An 18,588-nucleotide genomic window follows, 5' to 3' on the forward strand; every position below is an offset into this window, starting at 1 on the left:
CCATGAGCGGCTTGTAAATTAGATGAAAAAAATAATCCTATTGCTGAAGTTCTTGTTTTCTGTAAGAATGTAGTCTGAGGGTCGCATCTGTTTTTTTTCTAGGCAGACTGAGTCCACTTAGTGAGTTTGGGAAGAAGTAAAAAGAATGATGTACATATTCCAAACAAGCGAGAAGTGCAGAAACTGGACTTATCTAATGTGTGGAAGAGAAGACTAAGGTGGATTCAGACAACACGCTTTGCATGTGTGAAAGCGGTGATGAGTAAGAAAACAAATGGTTCTCCATGTCAGCAACGGTCAGTGATTAGCAGACATAGCATTGCTCACAGTGAGTTTCCTTTGGACATTAGAGCTTTTCTAGCTGGAAAGATACTTAGAAACTGGGTAGTTTGCCTAAAAATATGGTAAAACCACTTTACTATTTTTAAACAAACAAGTTTGATAACAACTGTCAGAAGTGATTTAGATATACATGACCTTGCTTTGGGTAGAAAAAAGTCTTAGTATTTTTAGCATGATACTTCACCATATATAACTTTTAAGCTTTGATTGTACTACATGGAAAAGTAAGTAAGTAATAAGTATTCAGAAAATGCCCCAAATGATCTGGAAACAAACTGTGAACTACACGTTTAGCTTATACTGCAATATCACTGGTTTCAGAAAAGAAGTGTTTATTTGCAAAAATCCATACAACTCAAATAAAAAAAAAAAACAACACAAAAACCAACAACAAAATCCCCAACTATTTGTATTATGGTTATGATTTCAACATAATGTTCTTGCATCTAAAGCAAACACTAGTAATTTATGTTACATTTTTTATCATTTTCCCCCTTATTTCCTTCAAAATTCTGACGTGATTAGGAGATAAAGTTTTTACGTAAACTGGTGACTTTAAAGATCAATACCTCTAAATAAAAAATAAAACAAAACTGTTTCACATCTTTGTATCAGTTCCAAAAAGAATATTTCAAGACATGTTATAATCAAGTCAGCAAGAAAGAATTTTGGCATAAAATGAATTAGGTATACAGAGTACTAACAGACTAAAAATCAACATCCCTTTATTTCATCATAGAAAGGAACTGGAACTTACAATGATGCAAGCTTCATACCTAAACCAGAAAAATCAGTAACTATAAAATCACTGAGCTTTATTTAAAAGAACACCTTTGATACAATCGCTCTTCCAAAAGATACAGAAACAAACATTTCCAGATTTTCTTTCATGCTAAGTGGGAACGATTTTTACCTGCCCAAAGAAAGTCAGGGTAAATGTTGAAAATACATTTTGGAAATACCTATTGTGATACACCATCAGTGTCCTTCTGGTTATACTAGACAGTAGCACCATCTACTGGTAAGAAGATCCTTTCAAACTTTAGAAAAAGCTGTGGAGAGTGATCCGGCCAAAATTATGCAAAATGCTAGTGAGAGTAACACGTAGTTTTTCAGTCCCTGGACAGCCAAGTGGAGAGAAAAAGAAATATGTCATAGGTAACACTTCACAAAAAAAAGTAAAATAAAAGTTTCATTTCATTTATGATAAAATGAATGCACCCGTTATATGTAATGTTAGCATTTTACTTCATTAAACATATTTTATAGCATTTTATTTCATCCAACATTTGAAACATTTGTTGTTCAAAACAATTCAATACAAGCAATCTATGATACCATGCACTTAGTGAAACATTCATAAAATTAATTCATCAATTCTTTTTTAGTCTTCTTAAAGGACTTCAGTCTGTTTTCAGATGATATTTAAATAGTAAGCATCTATGCTGAGACTATTCTAAAATGTATGGAAAAGATGAAAGAGTGAGTCACAAAGATATGGATCCTGAACATGACAGTCTTCTAGAGTGATGCAACATTTGTCTGCAGTGAGGTAGAGGGGACTTCTAGTTCCTGCTCCAAGGATGCCTAACGCATTTTACAGAGTCACCAGATATATACGGTATAATCTGTAATGGCAAATTAGATATCAATGAATCTTGGCCAAACACGTGAAGGGAACCTGAGACCTACGCTGCTATGCTTCAAATTCCACTTGAAAAATAATTTTAGCCATGTTAACATCTGGTAAATTATCCCATTCTGCGCTATCACTGCTGTATCAGTTTAACAATCTCTACATTGTACTGTAATCAGCAGGCTCAACTGTCCTCAGCCTAATTTTTTGGTCCTCTGGAGAATCTGACCCTAAATTCCTTAACTACTGGTCTATGTGATTACTGTGACAACTGCTCAATCCCCTGCCCCCACTGAAAGCTAGCTCAAATAAATACTGTTTTCAGGCTATGCTTGGCATCCTGACCCTGTTGCAGTCTTCATTTACTCCCACTGCTGCTAATAGTCATGGAATTCAAATCGTCATTCCTGTAAAAACTGTTCAAAGTTCATCTTTCTTGGAAAACAGCATTGCATGACATGACTTTCAGCTTCATAATGTAGTACTTGTAAGGAGGAGAAATCTAACAGATACGCTATATACCAAATCATGCTGTTCTAAGAACTAGAGACAAGGAGGAGAGAGACTAGGTAAGAGGCTTAGTAAGATTACCTTGATTTCTTTAAATACAAGGACTCCCCATGCTGCAGCAACAAGGCCAGGACCCTAAAGAGTAAGATTAACTTGTACATTACAAATGTAAAGTGTGCCACCTTCCTATTATTGTTTTTAGGGCGGTTGTATTTCATCTGGATTGCAAATTTAGACCTTTCCATACTGTACAGCACTCATGGCAAAAGCATAAACATCGCTTATGTCTTTACAAAGTAAGGCACAACAAATTCTTCAAGAAGGGCTAAAGAGATTTTTTTTTTTTTTTTTTTTAAGAGAGGACATAATTTCTTCCTAAATTAAGCTGTGGAGTCTGCACTGGCTGTTACACATTCTTTTAGTAGGCTCTAAATAATAGGCCTCACCTTAGGTCAAACTCTACAGACTTTCATTTGTTACCCTGTTTCAGAGGTCTATTCAGGTTTCTTGGCAGCCACCATGGAGATTGCTAATGTTTCCTCTATTACCACGACTAACCACTTTGACAGAGTTTGATTTTATTGGTCAGTATGGTATCAAGAAACTGGAAAACAAATGTATTTCCTGTATTTCAGCCATCTGGACAAAGCACAAAGCCAGACAGATAAGACAGGTCAGGAAAACTGCTATCTGTGATGGTGTCTTACAGATTTCCTAGCTAAGAGAAAACAAGAGGTACACAGAGATAATTTATCCAGGCTCTCCCAGTAATACAGTTTTTCTCCTGTGGGAGCAATGATCTGAATTCTCATGACCGATGAGAAAATATTATCTGAATATAAAGCAAAAACTCTCTGTGAATGCTTCCCATTACAGCTGCTCTCAGAAACACTTGACAGATGTCTGGACAGTTATCTTACTCCCTCCATCTTCAGTACACCCGATGGGACATAAATTTAGGCCAGCAGGAAACAGGGTCTTATGTTGAATGTGTTTGTGCATGCCATTTCCTACTGAAATTGCCAAATATTATTTAAATAAAAACTAAGGTGTTACTTCGCTTTCTAGATAACCTACACTGCTAGAGGAATGCATTTTTAAAATGAAGCAAATTGTTAAAGGGACGTTGTTTGAAGTTCTCTCTAGGGTGAATTAAAGCAAGAGTTCCAAAACTGCAGCACAGATAAGCAGTTTCTCATCAGTGCAGTCCTTACAATTTTTCATTTAGTTATTTTACATCCTTCCCCTTTAGGTATACTGATAAAGTTACTAAAGCTGCTTTCTATTAATCCTTCAGTTCTTAATTAGATTGATCCCAAGTCTTTTTTTTTTTTTTTTTCCCATTGCATACTGCAGAGTTTATTCTGATTCACTGCATCTTGAGGCAAAGCTTAATCCCTATTAATATTGTTTCATTAGTTTGCTTCCAAAATGCAGCTGTTCAGCAGAACTTTGTTTTTGATACTTATAAACTCCAATTTGCCAGAAGTTATCTAGCTTTGCAGCACCATCTAGTAGACTGGCAAGAGAATAAAGGCAAAATTTATTTTTACATTGTGATGGAACTCACGCAGCTTCTGAACATTAACACTGTTTTAAAGGTACAGTATCATAAGGAGGAATAACACAGGCAAAATTGGCCAACCTATTTTCCTTGTGTTTTTGTAAGACAATTATTTTCAGCAATACAGAATGTTTGGTGTATTTGAAAACTGCGACAATAAAAAATAGCTAACTTAATTAAGCAAAAATGACTGATAAAATATAAAAATCACAAACGAAAAAGTCCAGAACTACAGATACTTGCTGGGATGAAAGCAAATAACTTTTCTTCTTTTTATCACCTCAGTTCACTATTTAATATTGACAAATGTTCTGGCCAAAGAGAACTGGTTTCTATGTAACTTGAAGACCGACACTTTCCGCTCCTGATTTTTATACCTGGCATTGGCCAAGATGGTGCTTGTCAGAGTCTCTTAAGTTCCCCAAAAAAACAAACGCTAGTGCATACAAGCAAAAGAGCATGTAATGTATACTTTTGGAAAAAAAAAAAAATCTGGACATGTCAAAATTTCAACTTAATTTTCGCTACTGGGGAGAGAGGAGATATCTGCATTTCTAGTCACAGATTTTATTTTTTATATACTTACTGCGGTAATTATTGGAAAGCTGACCACAGCACTGAGATAGTTATTGGCTATGAACCAGCAGCAATTGGCTATTGCCCAAAGCACACCAGAAACAAACCCTAGAAAAATAAATCCAAATCAAAAACATGTACAGCAAAGTATAGACAGCAATCTGTGAAACATTTGTATTACTTGCATAATACAGAACTTGAAGAGTTTATTATTTAATTACTTTAACAAGCTGGCTCTGAGAATCTAAACCAAATCTCAAGGGATAAAGTCAGCTACTCCAACTGAAGTAGGAAATTTTAATTAAAGATTGCAATTTTCTGGGCAACATACTCTATTCTCTGACCGAGTAAGCTTTTGAAAAAGCATTGTTTGCAATGTCACATTTTGGATCAGAACAAGAATATATCATTGCTTCCTAATCTTAATTAACCTAGTAGGACTGATCTTTCTGAACAGACAAAAATTAAAATGAAGAGACTTCAGAGGCTAACTACAGTTCCATTATATAGCCTGAACTAATCACTGCAAAAGAATCAGAAGTAACCAAAATGAATTTCTAATTTAACAAACATACCTGGCAGTATGGCTTGGGGATAAAGTATAGGCTTATTTTTCCTGACAGCACAGTAGATCAAAAAGTAGATGGTACTTGTAAGAAATATTCCACTGAAGTGTGCAAAAACATAATCTAAATCTGAAGGAGAAATTGCAAAATTGTATTAGTCTAAAACATCGGTTCATAATTTTAGCTAAATTTATTTCACTGATGGCATTCACAAAAACAAAAAACATGTAAGATGCCACAATTTAAATTCAATTGTGGTTATGAGCCCAGCTAACAGCCTGGCTCTGGATGGATTTTGTCAATCATACATATCACATTAAACATTAATTAAATGGTACATTGACCCTAGCATTTATCAGAAGCTTTTATGCATTTCTACGAGTTGTTATTTTTGTAACTCTATTAGTCAAGCTACTGAATTTGTTTATTAAAAGCATAAGAAAATACTTGGGTGAGGCTACAAAACTGCGGGGAGGAGTTTTACATAATTACATCCTCTCCTAACTATCTACATTGACATTTGTTGAATAGCCTTGCTTCTTTTCTTTACGCTGTACTTTTAAAGGCAAGACAACTGCACATACGATGCAAGATAATCATAGCACAGTTTGGTCCTTTCCTTATCTTGAAGACTGCATCACAATTTTGACCACTATACTTATTAACAACAACAAATCTCTTAGGGATTTGATAAGCACTAAATGGAGCATTTTCAACGTGATAGTACAGAAGCATGTAGCAAGGTGATCTCTGTCTCCTTGGACCTGTAATTCCTCATCAGGAGAGACAGATACAGTAATGATAACAGCTGTTTTGTCTTGCTTGGAAATGTTAAGTTGCTATATTCAAAAGAAATTGTATGCATTACAAAAAGCATTTGTTAATGGCAGCATTGTGCTGTCTCAGTGGAACATTGGCCTTAAGCTGCTGCTGGTGTTACTTAATAGATTATATCCTAAATCTTAAGAAAAATGTTTCTTGAGAAATGTTTTGAAAATAGCTATTACACGTAAATTAAAAGGTTTCAATTACAAAACTGACATGATTTTAATTACTTAAACTTTTGTATATCTCTTCTGCTCATCAATTATGTTCAACCTTCTCCTTTTCTTTTACTAATTTGGCAACTGATAAGCTTTTGCTCCTCGTATTCCTGACATATGAACTTGGTATTTTGAGAGTGTTAGATACGTTTCAGAAGGTGTTAAGTAAGTAAAATAAATATGGCATCTTCTGGGCTGTTTACCACCATTGTTTTAATGGTTTAATTCACCTTTTGGAAAAAGGGAGTGCTAGTATTATAATAACAACTCAGTAACATGTAACATAGTACAGAACTAGTAAGTTGCCATCAGTGTCAAGAATTTCACTCCCTGCCTTTATGAAAGTAGAAAACCACAACATAATAATGAAATAAAGTAAGAGCGATCTATTAGCCTTTACCAAATTGACTTGCTCCTGCATATATAGTTTCATTTCTTCTTCCATGGTCCTTGATGTAAAGTACTGGTATAAAACTGGAACCATACAGTATTCCAGCCACTACAGCTAGGCTACATCCTCTTTGAATAGAGCAAAAAAAGAGAAAAAAGCCTACTGTTAATTAGGGAAGTAGACAACACAGAAGACATATAGTATTGCAGTTAAAACATGAAAATCTTACAAAATTGGTAGCAATGCTATAAAAATAATGTATTTTAGCACTTTTTTAGTGTAGAAAATTTTCAAAACAGTAATTCAGTTTTCCTGGACTTTGTGTCCAAGTAATACAGACAACTCCTGCCCCAGTAGTCTGCAATTAGTCTACATTCATGACAAGAGACATCAGCTAACCAATACTGCCTAAAAGAGAATCTTGGAGAAAACTAACAAAAATAAAATGCTCCCACTCTCAGGTCCACTGTTTCAGTCCGTACTTTCTTTATAATGATTTCCAGTATCATTGCCTCCTTGCTCCCCTTCTCCACCTCCAGATGATTGTGTCCTCAGCTGTCTCCAGTCACCACACTGTCTCCTTGCTAGCTGCTGCTTCCACCCTGTACCACTTCTGTCTCCTAACCATGCTGCAATACCTTTTCCAGGTGTACTCACCTGGAAGCCACACCTGGAAGCATGGCCTCTTTCTATGGTGGGGTGCTAATCAACCGGGTGCTACAAAACAGCTCCGTACTTAATTGCTATTGCTCTTTACTTTGCAAATGTTGTTCTTTGGTAAGGTGTAGCACACTGAACAGTGAGAAGAAAATTATCTAACTAGTTGAGCATCTAATCAGATACGCAGAGATACGCATAGTATGCTAGTATTTTAAAAAATCTTTGTTAGCACATGTCTATGCTAGGAAAACTAGAAGACAAATACTGTTCTTACTCTGTGTTATATTACTTTCTCTGGCTACTTGACCTGCACCAGTAAAAGAACTGCTAATGACTTACATGAGTCTTTTCCTTGCTTGAGAAAGTCTGCTCACCCATGACTCATCAGAGATCTCTTCAGAAGCATTAACAGACTGCAGAAAAACAAGAGTTTTCACTCGTTTTTTTTTCTTTTTAAGCCAAAAACAGCATCTCAATAAAGCAGTTTTGCTCTAAGAAAATGATATTGGAAGGAGAAACAAGAAGATTTGACAGGAATGCTCTGAATAAAGAGGAAAAATAAGTTTGGAAATAAAACAAGCAGTAATAATTGGATCTACCTACCTCAAAGATTTTAAGTGTTTGTCTGTATATTTGGGGTTTACTACATAATACAGCACTCGTTAGCATTTTTTATAAAATCTAAATGCAGGTCTGCCTTTCAAAACTTGCTCTTCCTTAAATATGATGAGTGATTTAATGTGTAGATTTTATTTACGATACAGTTTTGCCTTTTGTTGATAACTCTGGTATTAACTATCAGACTACTAGGACTATTTGCCAACAGAGAAAATAATACCCTTGTCTGCAATGTAAAGAGACTGCAACATTCCTTTCTTCTAATCCTGGAGATTATCCTCTGAGATGGGCTCTGGTAGATTGGGACCTCTAGAGATCACCGAGCACTGCTAGAAAATGCCGGGGGGCTCTATGTTTAGGCAGCAATTGAGTTTTGATGCATTAGTGACCTATAAGAGTAAGGGTAGGAACAGGGAATTGTATTGGGAGCCTGCTGTTCTCCAGCTGTTGTTGTGGATTTTGGCTTCTTTGGGAGCCCAGTCTGGCACCTGTCTTTGGCCTCCAACCAGTCCCACAGCCAATGCTGAGAACCAGGGACTCCTGACAGTCTTTTGGCTCTGTAACAAGGCAAAAATCTGGTGGATAAAACTTGTACACTCTGTTGCATTTCCTCTAAGAATTCTCCTACTTTTATAGCTAAAAACTGTTCTTCTAATAAATTCTTCTTCTAAAACTACTATTTTTCAGAATGGAAAAATGCACATTGTCTTTAATACAATCTCTGTCATGAGGGCTTACAAGCCATATATAAGGCTGACAACAGAGAAAGAACATGTGGGAAAGCCTTTTCTGTTGTTCACATTTAACTAAATATACAAGATCCACAAATTAAATACAATCAATGCATATTTGTGCAGATTACCATAAATCCTAAGAAAACCAGTTAACGTTAAGCATTTTTTTAAATGTATGTGTATTTTCACAGCTGCAGAATAACAACGGTAAAGTACTTACCGTTTCTCTCAGTAATGGTGTTCTTTCTAATGAAGCTGAAGAACTCTGGACTTCAGTTTTTATAAAAAGAAATATGACAGCACTCAGAAGAAAAGAATACATCAATGAATACCACAAGTCAGCTCATGACGACATAACATTTAGTGTCCAGAGATTTACTTCAATATATTTTTACAATGCAGTTGCTCTGAACAGTCTTACCAAACCACTTCAGCAAAAGTAAACAAACAGATTAGCCTTGTTATCACTTTATAATTCTCTCTTCTATAAAATAGGATTGAAATGCTTATTTTTTATGGTGTGTAGTTACAGCCATGTGCTAACAACAGTTGTGTTAGTTAACAGTGCCCTTTGTACTGAAGCACATGTAGTTGAACATCTGCATGAAAATTCTATATGGAACAGCTTAGACCTGAATGGAATTGGATTTGTGCTCAAGGAAAACTGATAGTTTTGAATTTTCTGTTTTATCCAAGTGGGAGAACACTGCTCCCACAGGGCCTCATGCATATGTGGAAGGAGAAGGGGTATTGATTGCTTCAGTGCACTGAGTTAATAAAATGAAGAAAGCTTTTACGCCCTGCTCCTGGAAATCAGGTGTGTGTATGTAATCAGAACTGACAGATTCTGTTTTTTATTTTTAAGCAAGATATTTTAATGATTTACTAATTCTTTCTATAGCCATAAGCAAAATGCCTCCATCTGAAGAGTGATTCGTCTTCTGCTAAAGGAATAAGGATAGATACAAAAAGGTGCCAGCTTCCTCCAGAGGGACTAGGCAAATATGTACAGGTCCCGCACAGGAGGCTAAAACAACAACAAAAAAAACACGCTTCTGAGCTCTATAGAGCAACACTTGCAGCTTTGCCAGGAAAACATGTTAGGTCAGGATCTTTTTCCTTGTTGATCAGTTTTTGTGATATCTCAGAAATAGGCAGGAAGCAGCTGGTGAGCTACATAAATTCATCAGGGAGGAGTAACAGCACTCCTACTATTTTGTGAGTACCTCTCAAAATCATGCCCTAAATATAATGGTAATGGCTAAAAAGCTACAGATTCTCAGGGAAGAGTGGAAGTGAAATTCATGACTCTGGTCACCCAGCTGGAAAGCAAGGACACTGCTATGTAACAAAACCCTCTATGTTTGGGTCAAAATCTGCACTAATACACGTAGTAAACAAATAATGTAGAAGTCCTTCTGAAGATCACAAAGGAACTATTTGGGAATTGGTGGTGGAGGTCAGGTAGCCAGGGAGTTACTAAGCACAAGAAATAAGGCAAAGTCCCTGGCTTTTTATGGACTCTGAAGGATCGGGGGGATATTCTACCGTTAAGAGGAAGGATTTGTACTGACAACTGAGTTAAGTCAGAATGGAAATCTCACAGATGTTTTCTCACCAAGGTTTTTCTAGTTAGTTTCAGCACCCTTTAATTTTGGTTGAAATGAACCAGTTGAACAATCTGGCTAGGGAGAAGATTAGTGCAGCACAGCTTTGCCTTGAACGTGCCTACTGGCGTAAAAACAGACTTGTATGTTTATGAATAACCATTTCACCACTGTACTGGAAAACGTGCATGTTTCCGTTCTGAAACGTAACACTGACAAGCTAGGTATAGACAACTCATGAATTTTGGGGTAAATCAATTTGCAAAAAAAATACTTCAATACATTTACACTTTGGTTAAATTGCTCCTCTAATTACTAAATATAAATTATGTTAGAGAAATTAATTATAAGTTTTTACCTTAATAATGAAAGCCCGGCTCCAATATAATTTAAGACTGGTCTTGATACCTCTTCTGGGTCAATTCCAAACCAACCAAATCTGGAATATTTAAATAGTTACACTTAACTGCATTGACTGCATACAAAATACTTAAATTATATCATAGTCTTGAAAATCTTTACTCATATAAATATTTCTGCTTAAGTTTATATTACCAATATATTAGTTTATATTATGCATTGGTGCATCAGTTGGCTTGCAAAAAAACCTACATTTATTATAAAACCAAAAAAGTCTTTTATTTAATTGAGACTGATTTTTTTTTTTAATCTCGGTATTTAAAAATCAAGGCTAATTTAAATTATTCTATCAGCCCATGCTGTAGAAGAAAAAATACTAGTACTAGTTTGATGAAAACAAATACATTATTTATTTACTCAAATAAACTTAATGAACATGACTGGGCATTTTTGTTCCTATTGAAGCAGAGGAAACAAAAAGATAAAATAACTAACCTGAGTACTTTCCAATGAGAAGAAAAAATACCTTTTATGTATGATTAATCCTCTTTATTGGTTATTAGTTTTTATTAGCAAAGAAATGGAAACGTTACTAATGTATGACTTAAGCATACTCACCTTGAACTCGCCCAGCCTGTCAGCAAATTAAATGAAGCCCATATCAAAAGCCCAAGAGCTAAGCCAATGGTTTTAACAATAGGGACGACTGTGACATTGCCTGAATTAAAAAAAAAAATAAATTAAAAAAATCAGTCAAAAGCTAGACTGTGGCCTTGCCTATTTTAGCTTTAGATTCTGAGACTGTTCAGAATGAAAAACAATTTAGGCAACTAGAAGTTGGTAGGCAATAGAGTTTTTTAAAAATAAATTAAACATGCACTTTTCCTCAATACTATTTTAAGTTATTTATAAGCAGCAAATTCACACCAAAAATAAATATACATTAAGTAGGGCCATCCAGCATAGAGAACATTATTATTCATAATAATATTTGCTGTAAGGGTGAAGCTTTTTTAATACCAAGACTGGAGAAGCCAAATAACTACCTTATATAAGTTTTTATGACTATTTTTGCAATGAATTAGGATTACTTTGTGTTTCAAGAATTAGAATCCTTACCTGTAGCCCACACGAAACCCCCAACCATAGCCAGAGGCCAAAAACGAGGGCAATTCTGGATTAAATTGACCACCAAAGAAACTATCCATATGGAAGCACAGAGAATCCATTGGAAGAACATGCCTATGAAAAAATCAAATGGACACAAGAGAGAATTAGAACATTGCAAGTGTGGGTCATTTACTTCTTTAATATAGTATGTTTTAGCTTAAATGGTACAGAAAAAATGAAACTTGGTTACCTCCTTTGTGAACTTCAGGGAATCATGTTACAATATATTCAAAGGATGCATTTTAGGGTTGCGAGTTAAAATTTGGTCAATGTATTTCCTGCTATGCACTCTTTGTACAAAAGACACTTTGCTGGGCAAAGTTTACACGGGCCCTGATTGTCAAACGTCTCAAAATTCTGACACGTTTCTGACAAAGAGGGCCCTACATTAAGTAATTACTTCAAGTTTCTCCCACTACCCCAGTGGCAGCTGGCACAGATGACTGAACAAGACAAACTCCTTCAAAGCTCCGAGCTCAGGCTTTTCCACCAATCCAAAACATTGAGAATGTCAAAGTTCTGACAGCTCTCTCTTCATAGATTCTCTAAGGGTCAACCAAGCTAACTTTATGCCAGCTGACCTAACACTTTCTCTTTAAACTAGCCGTATCTTGGTAGGACTGTATTTGGCAAAAAGAAGAGAGAGAGGCTCTGCAGTCTGTAATGCAGATACTATTACGATAACATAATGGCAGATTTATTCCTCTAGGGATCTGGTAATTGACTACGCTTGAAATAGACATGCAAATACAACATGAATCTAGAATGATGAAATGATAAAATTCTAAGTAGGAAATAGAAGTGATGTTTCCTCTTACTGGGTTAACTAGATAAAAAGATCAAAATTTCCATTTTTGATTGTTTTCATATTATTCTAGGTCCATGTTTGAAGAGCAATACTCCAAAGTCCAGCAACTTTTACAGTAGAAATAACAATGTATATATTAGAGAATTCCTATGACGGTAAAAGAAAGGACATTATGCTTTCTATTGTGAAATGTTCATGAAATCATCATTACTGTGGAAGTATACAGCAAAAGTAGATTTGCCATATCCAGAACCAATACATTATTTCCTTATAGCCTAACAGGAAAAGAGAAAATTCAGACATGCTCCATGGATCAAGACTGTGATGATATTATTCTATTATTCTATTATTTCTATTTATAGAAACAATTACACGTGCTAGTAAAATATTATTCCAACTAGCAAAACAAAACAAAAACCCCAAGCACCACCAAAATAGAAACACCAACAAAAAACAAATAAGTAAAAATATAAACAAGTTTACCATCACCAGTATCATATTTTTTAACAGGCACAAAGTTTGTCCCAAATAGAAGGACAGCTACTGCAGAAGAAGTAAATCCAATAGCAAGGTCTGTTCCATTGCTTATGTTAAAGGTATCGTAAACTTTTCCGATGATCATTTTTGCTCTGAAGGTGTCTCTTTTTGCAGGGTTGTTTTGCTGCAAGTCTTGACAGATTCTGAAATCAGAGAGCAGAATTAAACATGTAGAGTATTAAGTAATTACCAATCTAATTCAGAAACCTGCAACTTAAAGGACCCTACTTTTCAGTCTCAGAAGCTGGAAAGGCCCTGTTTTGCCTGGGACCCAGGCACAATGAAGTGCACATAATAATGCTGGGATTTCTTCAAAGATGAACTTCACAGGCTGAGAAATACTGTGATACCACAACAATGATGAAGATAGATAAAGGCTTACATTAGCTATCTGCATTCCATCAAACTTGATTCACTGAATGAATACATCAAATTATTTTTGTGGACAAGTAAGGTACAAGAGGTGGCTTTTGCACAAGAAAACTCTCACAAAGACAGTAGTAAAACTGATTACACTGCAGCTCTTTGAATACCTGACTTGGTTCTTTAGATCTTAAGTAAGTTTTTATGCAGGTAAAATATTAATGTCCTTTCAAATTTAAAGTGGTTTATCAGCTTGTTTTTATTAATGCACAGATAAACTTTAATTTAAAAATATTTCAGCTTACATCTACTAAGAAAATCTGTGTGCTAAAGGGCAAAATAACTTTCTGTGTGCTTTTTATCTCCAAAATCTCCATATTGTGCACATTTAAGATTAGCACAGTTGGAAAACTACAATTATGACACCAAAAATGGAAAGGAAACACAACTTTCAATTAACTGAGGGAGAATATGCTTTTTCAGGCTGATGAAAACTCTGCAAGTTTCTAAGGTTTTCGGCACTTGGTCTTCAAATTTGGCTAAATACCAGGGCCAACATTCAACTCAATTTTAATGACTTCAAGATGACTGGACAATGGCCTGGAACAACCCGATGCACTTCACTGATAGCACTGCTTTAAGCGGGGAGTTGAACTAGATGACTTCCAGAGGCCCCTTCCAAACTAGAACTATTCTGTATGATCCAATGTTCAGAGCAAATTATGAACTGGTACACAGCATTAAATCAACTATACTTTTTTGCACATGCTTGGGCACTAACTCTGTCTTGTTCTGGGATTTTCAGATTTTCACTTAAAGCTGCCTTTTGTTTTCATTTTAGAATTGCCCCGTGAACTAACAGCATATGTGCCACCAATGGCTTACAGCTAACAAATGCCAAACCAGAGGCACTTACTGAAGTTGCCAGGATGTCAGAAGTATCTGAAACTTCAAGCAGAGACAAGTGGAATCGTTGTTACTGATGGGGGTTCTTCAGTAAGTAGCCCTTCCTGGCATTTCAGGGTTTCTGAGCTGCAGAACAAATAAAGTATTGTTGGTATACATTGGCCTTATCCCACTAACTTCAATGATTTATCTCACTAGATCTTTGTTCTGCATTTTCACTGGTTCCTCATAAAAGCGCCACCATGTTCTATTACAGAGAGAGACAACAAACTATGGTGTAATGGTGTTCACTTAACACAAGAGCACCATGCTGCTACAGTCTTTACAGACAGCTATGAAACCAAAAAATCAGCCCTTGACAGCTTTCATCTCAAGGCAGATCCACACTGCTGTCAAGATCTGAAATCGCTCATTAAGCTAGTATTTTTAGAGGTTGTATGTCACTTTGCCTATCTGCATGCTTCTATATCCTATTTGCCATTAAGGGTGGGTATTTTCATCCCCATTTTAGGTGACTACTCCCGTCAGTTCTGTGGTGGTGCAGTGATGTCCTCTGATGACACTGAGCCCACTGACGAGCTGCTAGAGAAATATTTCTCCTCTTCCTGGAGATGAATGCTTTTGAAAAACGTTCTTCAGTCAGTGTTTTCACTAAGCGGTATCAAACAGCATGGAAAGAGGGGCAGCTCAGCCTGCTACCCAGCCAGATTTGGCTTCCCCTGTTTACACCAGCATGCCCCAAGAGGAATGCACCCTGCGGGAGCCACGACCCGCACCCGGTGCAGCCCCCCCGGCCCTCCCTCAGGCCAGGCGCTCTGCAGCTGGGCGGAACAACCTCCGAACCCCTTCCAGCGGGACGCTTTCCCCCGCCGCCATTCCCCCGGCTCACTTCCGCGGCCTGCCCGGCTATGCCCGCCCGCCCTCCCCTCCCGCTGGGGCCGGGGCCGGGCCGGGCCAGCCCCACGGTGCGGGGCCGCTGCCCGCAGCCGGGACTCTAGGCTCCCCTAAGCTCCCGGTGCCGCCTCTACCCCCTCGGCCCCCAGCCCCGCCATGATACCTCACGGGCCGCTCCCGCCCGGCCCTCGCCTCGGCCCGCCTGCGCCCGCCCCACGGGGCGCTCCCCCTGCCGGCCGCCGGCAGCCGCCATGGCGCCGGAGGCCACCGCACGGCGAGGGCCAGGGAGGGAAGGGCGCTGCCCTCGGCGCGGCCTGAAATCCCTGAAAACGAGGCCGCTGGCTTTTGCTTGGAAAAGATGGGCGGCTGGCTGCCGGCTAATTGTGGGCAGCCAGGTTGGGCAGGCAGCACGCAGCGTGCGTTTGTTTCTAAGTACAGAAATCACCGCCTTTATCCTCCTGGAAGCCCCCAGGTTCTTCAAAAATCAAACCCAAGCGATAAATCTTCTGCACCAAGGTCAAGAAGAGGCTTTCGCCCATTTCCCTGTAAGGATTTGACCCAGACTAATTAAAGCGCAGACTATTAGTCAGCATATTTAGTCATGAAGCAAACATTTCTCTGTCCTGCTGGAGTACAGTTTCCAGATGCCAGCTCAGATCGACCTCCTTAAAAACACAGCATGAGTCTCCTAAAGCAGTGCCCTCTATTTTGAAAATCAAATCTGCATTATCCATGATAACGATGTAAATTTTTTTTCCCTTGCAGCGTAAATTCTCACTCCTATAGGCTCTGCAAAGCCAGGACTGCACAATTTATCAGCCATTTTAACATAAAACATCTGTCCGTGTGACAGAGAGAGATGAACAGTAGAGTATCTCTAATGGAGAGAGTTTAGCTGTGGTGCATCCAAGAGGAACAACATCGCATACTAAGCCACAAATGTAGCCTGGAAAAAAAGATGTGCTTTTTATTCTAAAGGCAATGTCAAGACGACATGTTATGTCATTTTATTAAGAAAAAAGAAAATGTTAAGAAAAAATGTTAGTCTTTATAACCGTTAATTGCCTGCACGTAAAAAGCAAGTGCACATCCAGTAATGAGCCTAGCCTGGAGATGCATATACCGTTTCAATTCCCAAGGAGAAAGAGCGTTGAGTTTTGACCTCAAAATATTTTGGTGTTGAACAAAATATATTTACCAGAAATCCTGCCTCTGGTTTCATTTGTAAGAACAGATCTCAAAAGAATAATCAGTAATCAGTTCTAATTACTGTCTGTGACCGGTTTGAACTGATGCCACCTGTTCCTCACTGTTTCTGTTCCTATTTCTTCAAAGCATTCTGGTTTTGGAACATTTTTCCATCAACATAATAGTTGAAAGAGCACTGATGGTACAAATTAAAATAATACTAACTATGCAGAGATTCCAGTTCATTGATTTGTAGTGGTTGGCTTGATTGAAGTCATAGATTATTGGAGATGAATGGTGTTTAGGGAAGGAAGTCCATGAATGCAAAGTATTTACTAAAGTCAAAAACAGCAACATTCAAATTTCAGAGCCTTTTCTGAATATAGCAAGTGTCTGCTTATAGATTGTCTTTCGTTGCAAAATGCTCTACAAGGCAGCATAGGAAATATTTTATTCTTTGCCAACTCTTTTGGTATTTCTCTATTCACAGCAGCTTTTGCAGTCATAACTACAGTGGAAGGAACCAAACTGAGACATCTTATAAAGCTAAAAAAATTATCACATTTAAAATCCATATCTCTTAAAACTGAAATGACCAAATGGTGCAAGAAGGAAGGATAAAATGAAAAAAATAAAGATGTAATCTGGCCTTTCGGTGGGAAACACACTAGCTACTTAGAAGCTTTTTCTGTTCATATTAATATTGCATTGCTCTGTTGTTACAAATGTTTTTCTCGGTAGTTTGTGCTTATTTTTAGTTTTTCAGGTATGGTATTCAATGCTGTGAAGGGCTGTATTTAGTGTAGATTAAAGAAGTAAGACAACCTAGGAAAGATGTCATATAAAAAGAATATGAATAATACATCAGATGAAAAGCAGACACTTTCTTGTTGATCCTGAAACACAACAAAATTTTGTTTTCCAAACAAGTCCATAGCAATTCTAGTCTTGATTATTTTGTGAAATCTAGTAGGGCACTGGAACTGTATGCTACAGCTGAAAAAAAATGATGTCTTAATATGTTATCTTTTAAAGATCCAGATATGAACTTTAGAGGTAAATATCTATTAAAGTAACAGGATATTGAACCCAATTTAGTTGAATTCCTGCAACAAGGCATTCCAAAGAATTTAACAGGATGACATTAGAAAAAGACTTCTCTTTCCTGAACATGAAAAAATAAAGGAAATAATATTGCTATAATCACTTAAAGCCTAAAAAAACCTTTAGCAGTCAACACTGTACATTGGTGGGTACACTGCATTTCAATTTCTAGGCTACAAAGGGAATCAGGAATGAAAAAAAATACTCCAAATCCTTTTATACTTTCCTCTAGATAACCTTTAAAGAATTGCTGTAGGAAGATTGTATAGGTTAGAAAAGTTAAAAGAAATGCCATAACAAAGGAAAGTTGTTAGTAACTGGAATTGACTGTGTTTCTGAACTGCTTGATTGCCACGGACAGGTCATGGTACAGTCTACACGCAAGAACTGGACATTCAAAATTAGCTATTGCAGTGTGTTACATTACCAACTCAAGCAACTCTGTGCCATTAGCAATGCAAGTTAAAAAAAAAAAAAAAAAAGAAAGATTAAAATTCTGCATTAATTGAAAGATGTGCAGCGGTTATAAGTTTCATGCTGAATTGTTTGCTTTCAAAACCACCAGTAAGTTGAAGCAAAAAGCCAAAAGGTGGAATTAAATGATCTGTTTATTTTACATTGTTTATGTTTAAAGGGGAAAGTCTATCTTAAGCATTTCAAAAGATTGCATGTGTATGTGTAAACATGCTCCATGCCCTGATTTTATCTGCATAATTTGCTGATATTTTGCACTGATATTAAATGGAATATAGGAGGCTATTCTCACTGTAAGTGATTTATGGTCACGGTTGGTCAAAGGGGCTGCAAAGCTGATAACTCTAGCTAAGACCATCCACCTTTCAGCAGGACCCTCAAGCATCTGAGGCTGATCTGCATGATGATGTCTGCATTGGGGAACATCTTTAAAGTGTTAAAGATATTAAGCAACAGTAGCCATATTTATACTGAGATTTTTGATACACTTATCTGGAGCTTTAAAAATTAATCAATCTCTTTTTTTTTTGGGGGGGG

The 18,588-nt window shown here is 37.0% G+C and overlaps 1 protein-coding gene across 1 annotated transcript in view; it reads right to left on the minus strand.

Annotated features, from left to right (window-relative positions):
* Positions 1-968: 968 nt before the first annotated feature.
* TMEM144 (transmembrane protein 144) overlaps positions 969-18,588 on the minus strand; it is a 19,471-nt gene continuing 1,851 nt past the window's right edge. Inside the window, exons 2-12 of the mRNA XM_035323961.1 lie at positions 13,069-13,265; positions 11,727-11,849; positions 11,226-11,325; positions 10,606-10,686; positions 8,861-8,942; positions 7,628-7,701; positions 6,638-6,756; positions 5,204-5,323; positions 4,639-4,736; positions 2,570-2,623; positions 969-1,461 (exon numbers count right to left, since the gene is read on the minus strand). Of these exons, the coding sequence (XP_035179852.1) occupies positions 1,378-1,461; positions 2,570-2,623; positions 4,639-4,736; positions 5,204-5,323; positions 6,638-6,756; positions 7,628-7,701; positions 8,861-8,942; positions 10,606-10,686; positions 11,226-11,325; positions 11,727-11,849; positions 13,069-13,265 (1,132 nt within the window). The 3' untranslated portion in view covers positions 969-1,377. The remainder of the gene's footprint in view (positions 1,462-2,569; positions 2,624-4,638; positions 4,737-5,203; positions 5,324-6,637; positions 6,757-7,627; positions 7,702-8,860; positions 8,943-10,605; positions 10,687-11,225; positions 11,326-11,726; positions 11,850-13,068; positions 13,266-18,588) is intronic.

This window comes from Oxyura jamaicensis, chromosome 4 (assembly GCF_011077185.1).
Source record: "Oxyura jamaicensis isolate SHBP4307 breed ruddy duck chromosome 4, BPBGC_Ojam_1.0, whole genome shotgun sequence".
NCBI classification, from domain to species: Eukaryota; Metazoa; Chordata; class Aves; order Anseriformes; family Anatidae; genus Oxyura; species Oxyura jamaicensis.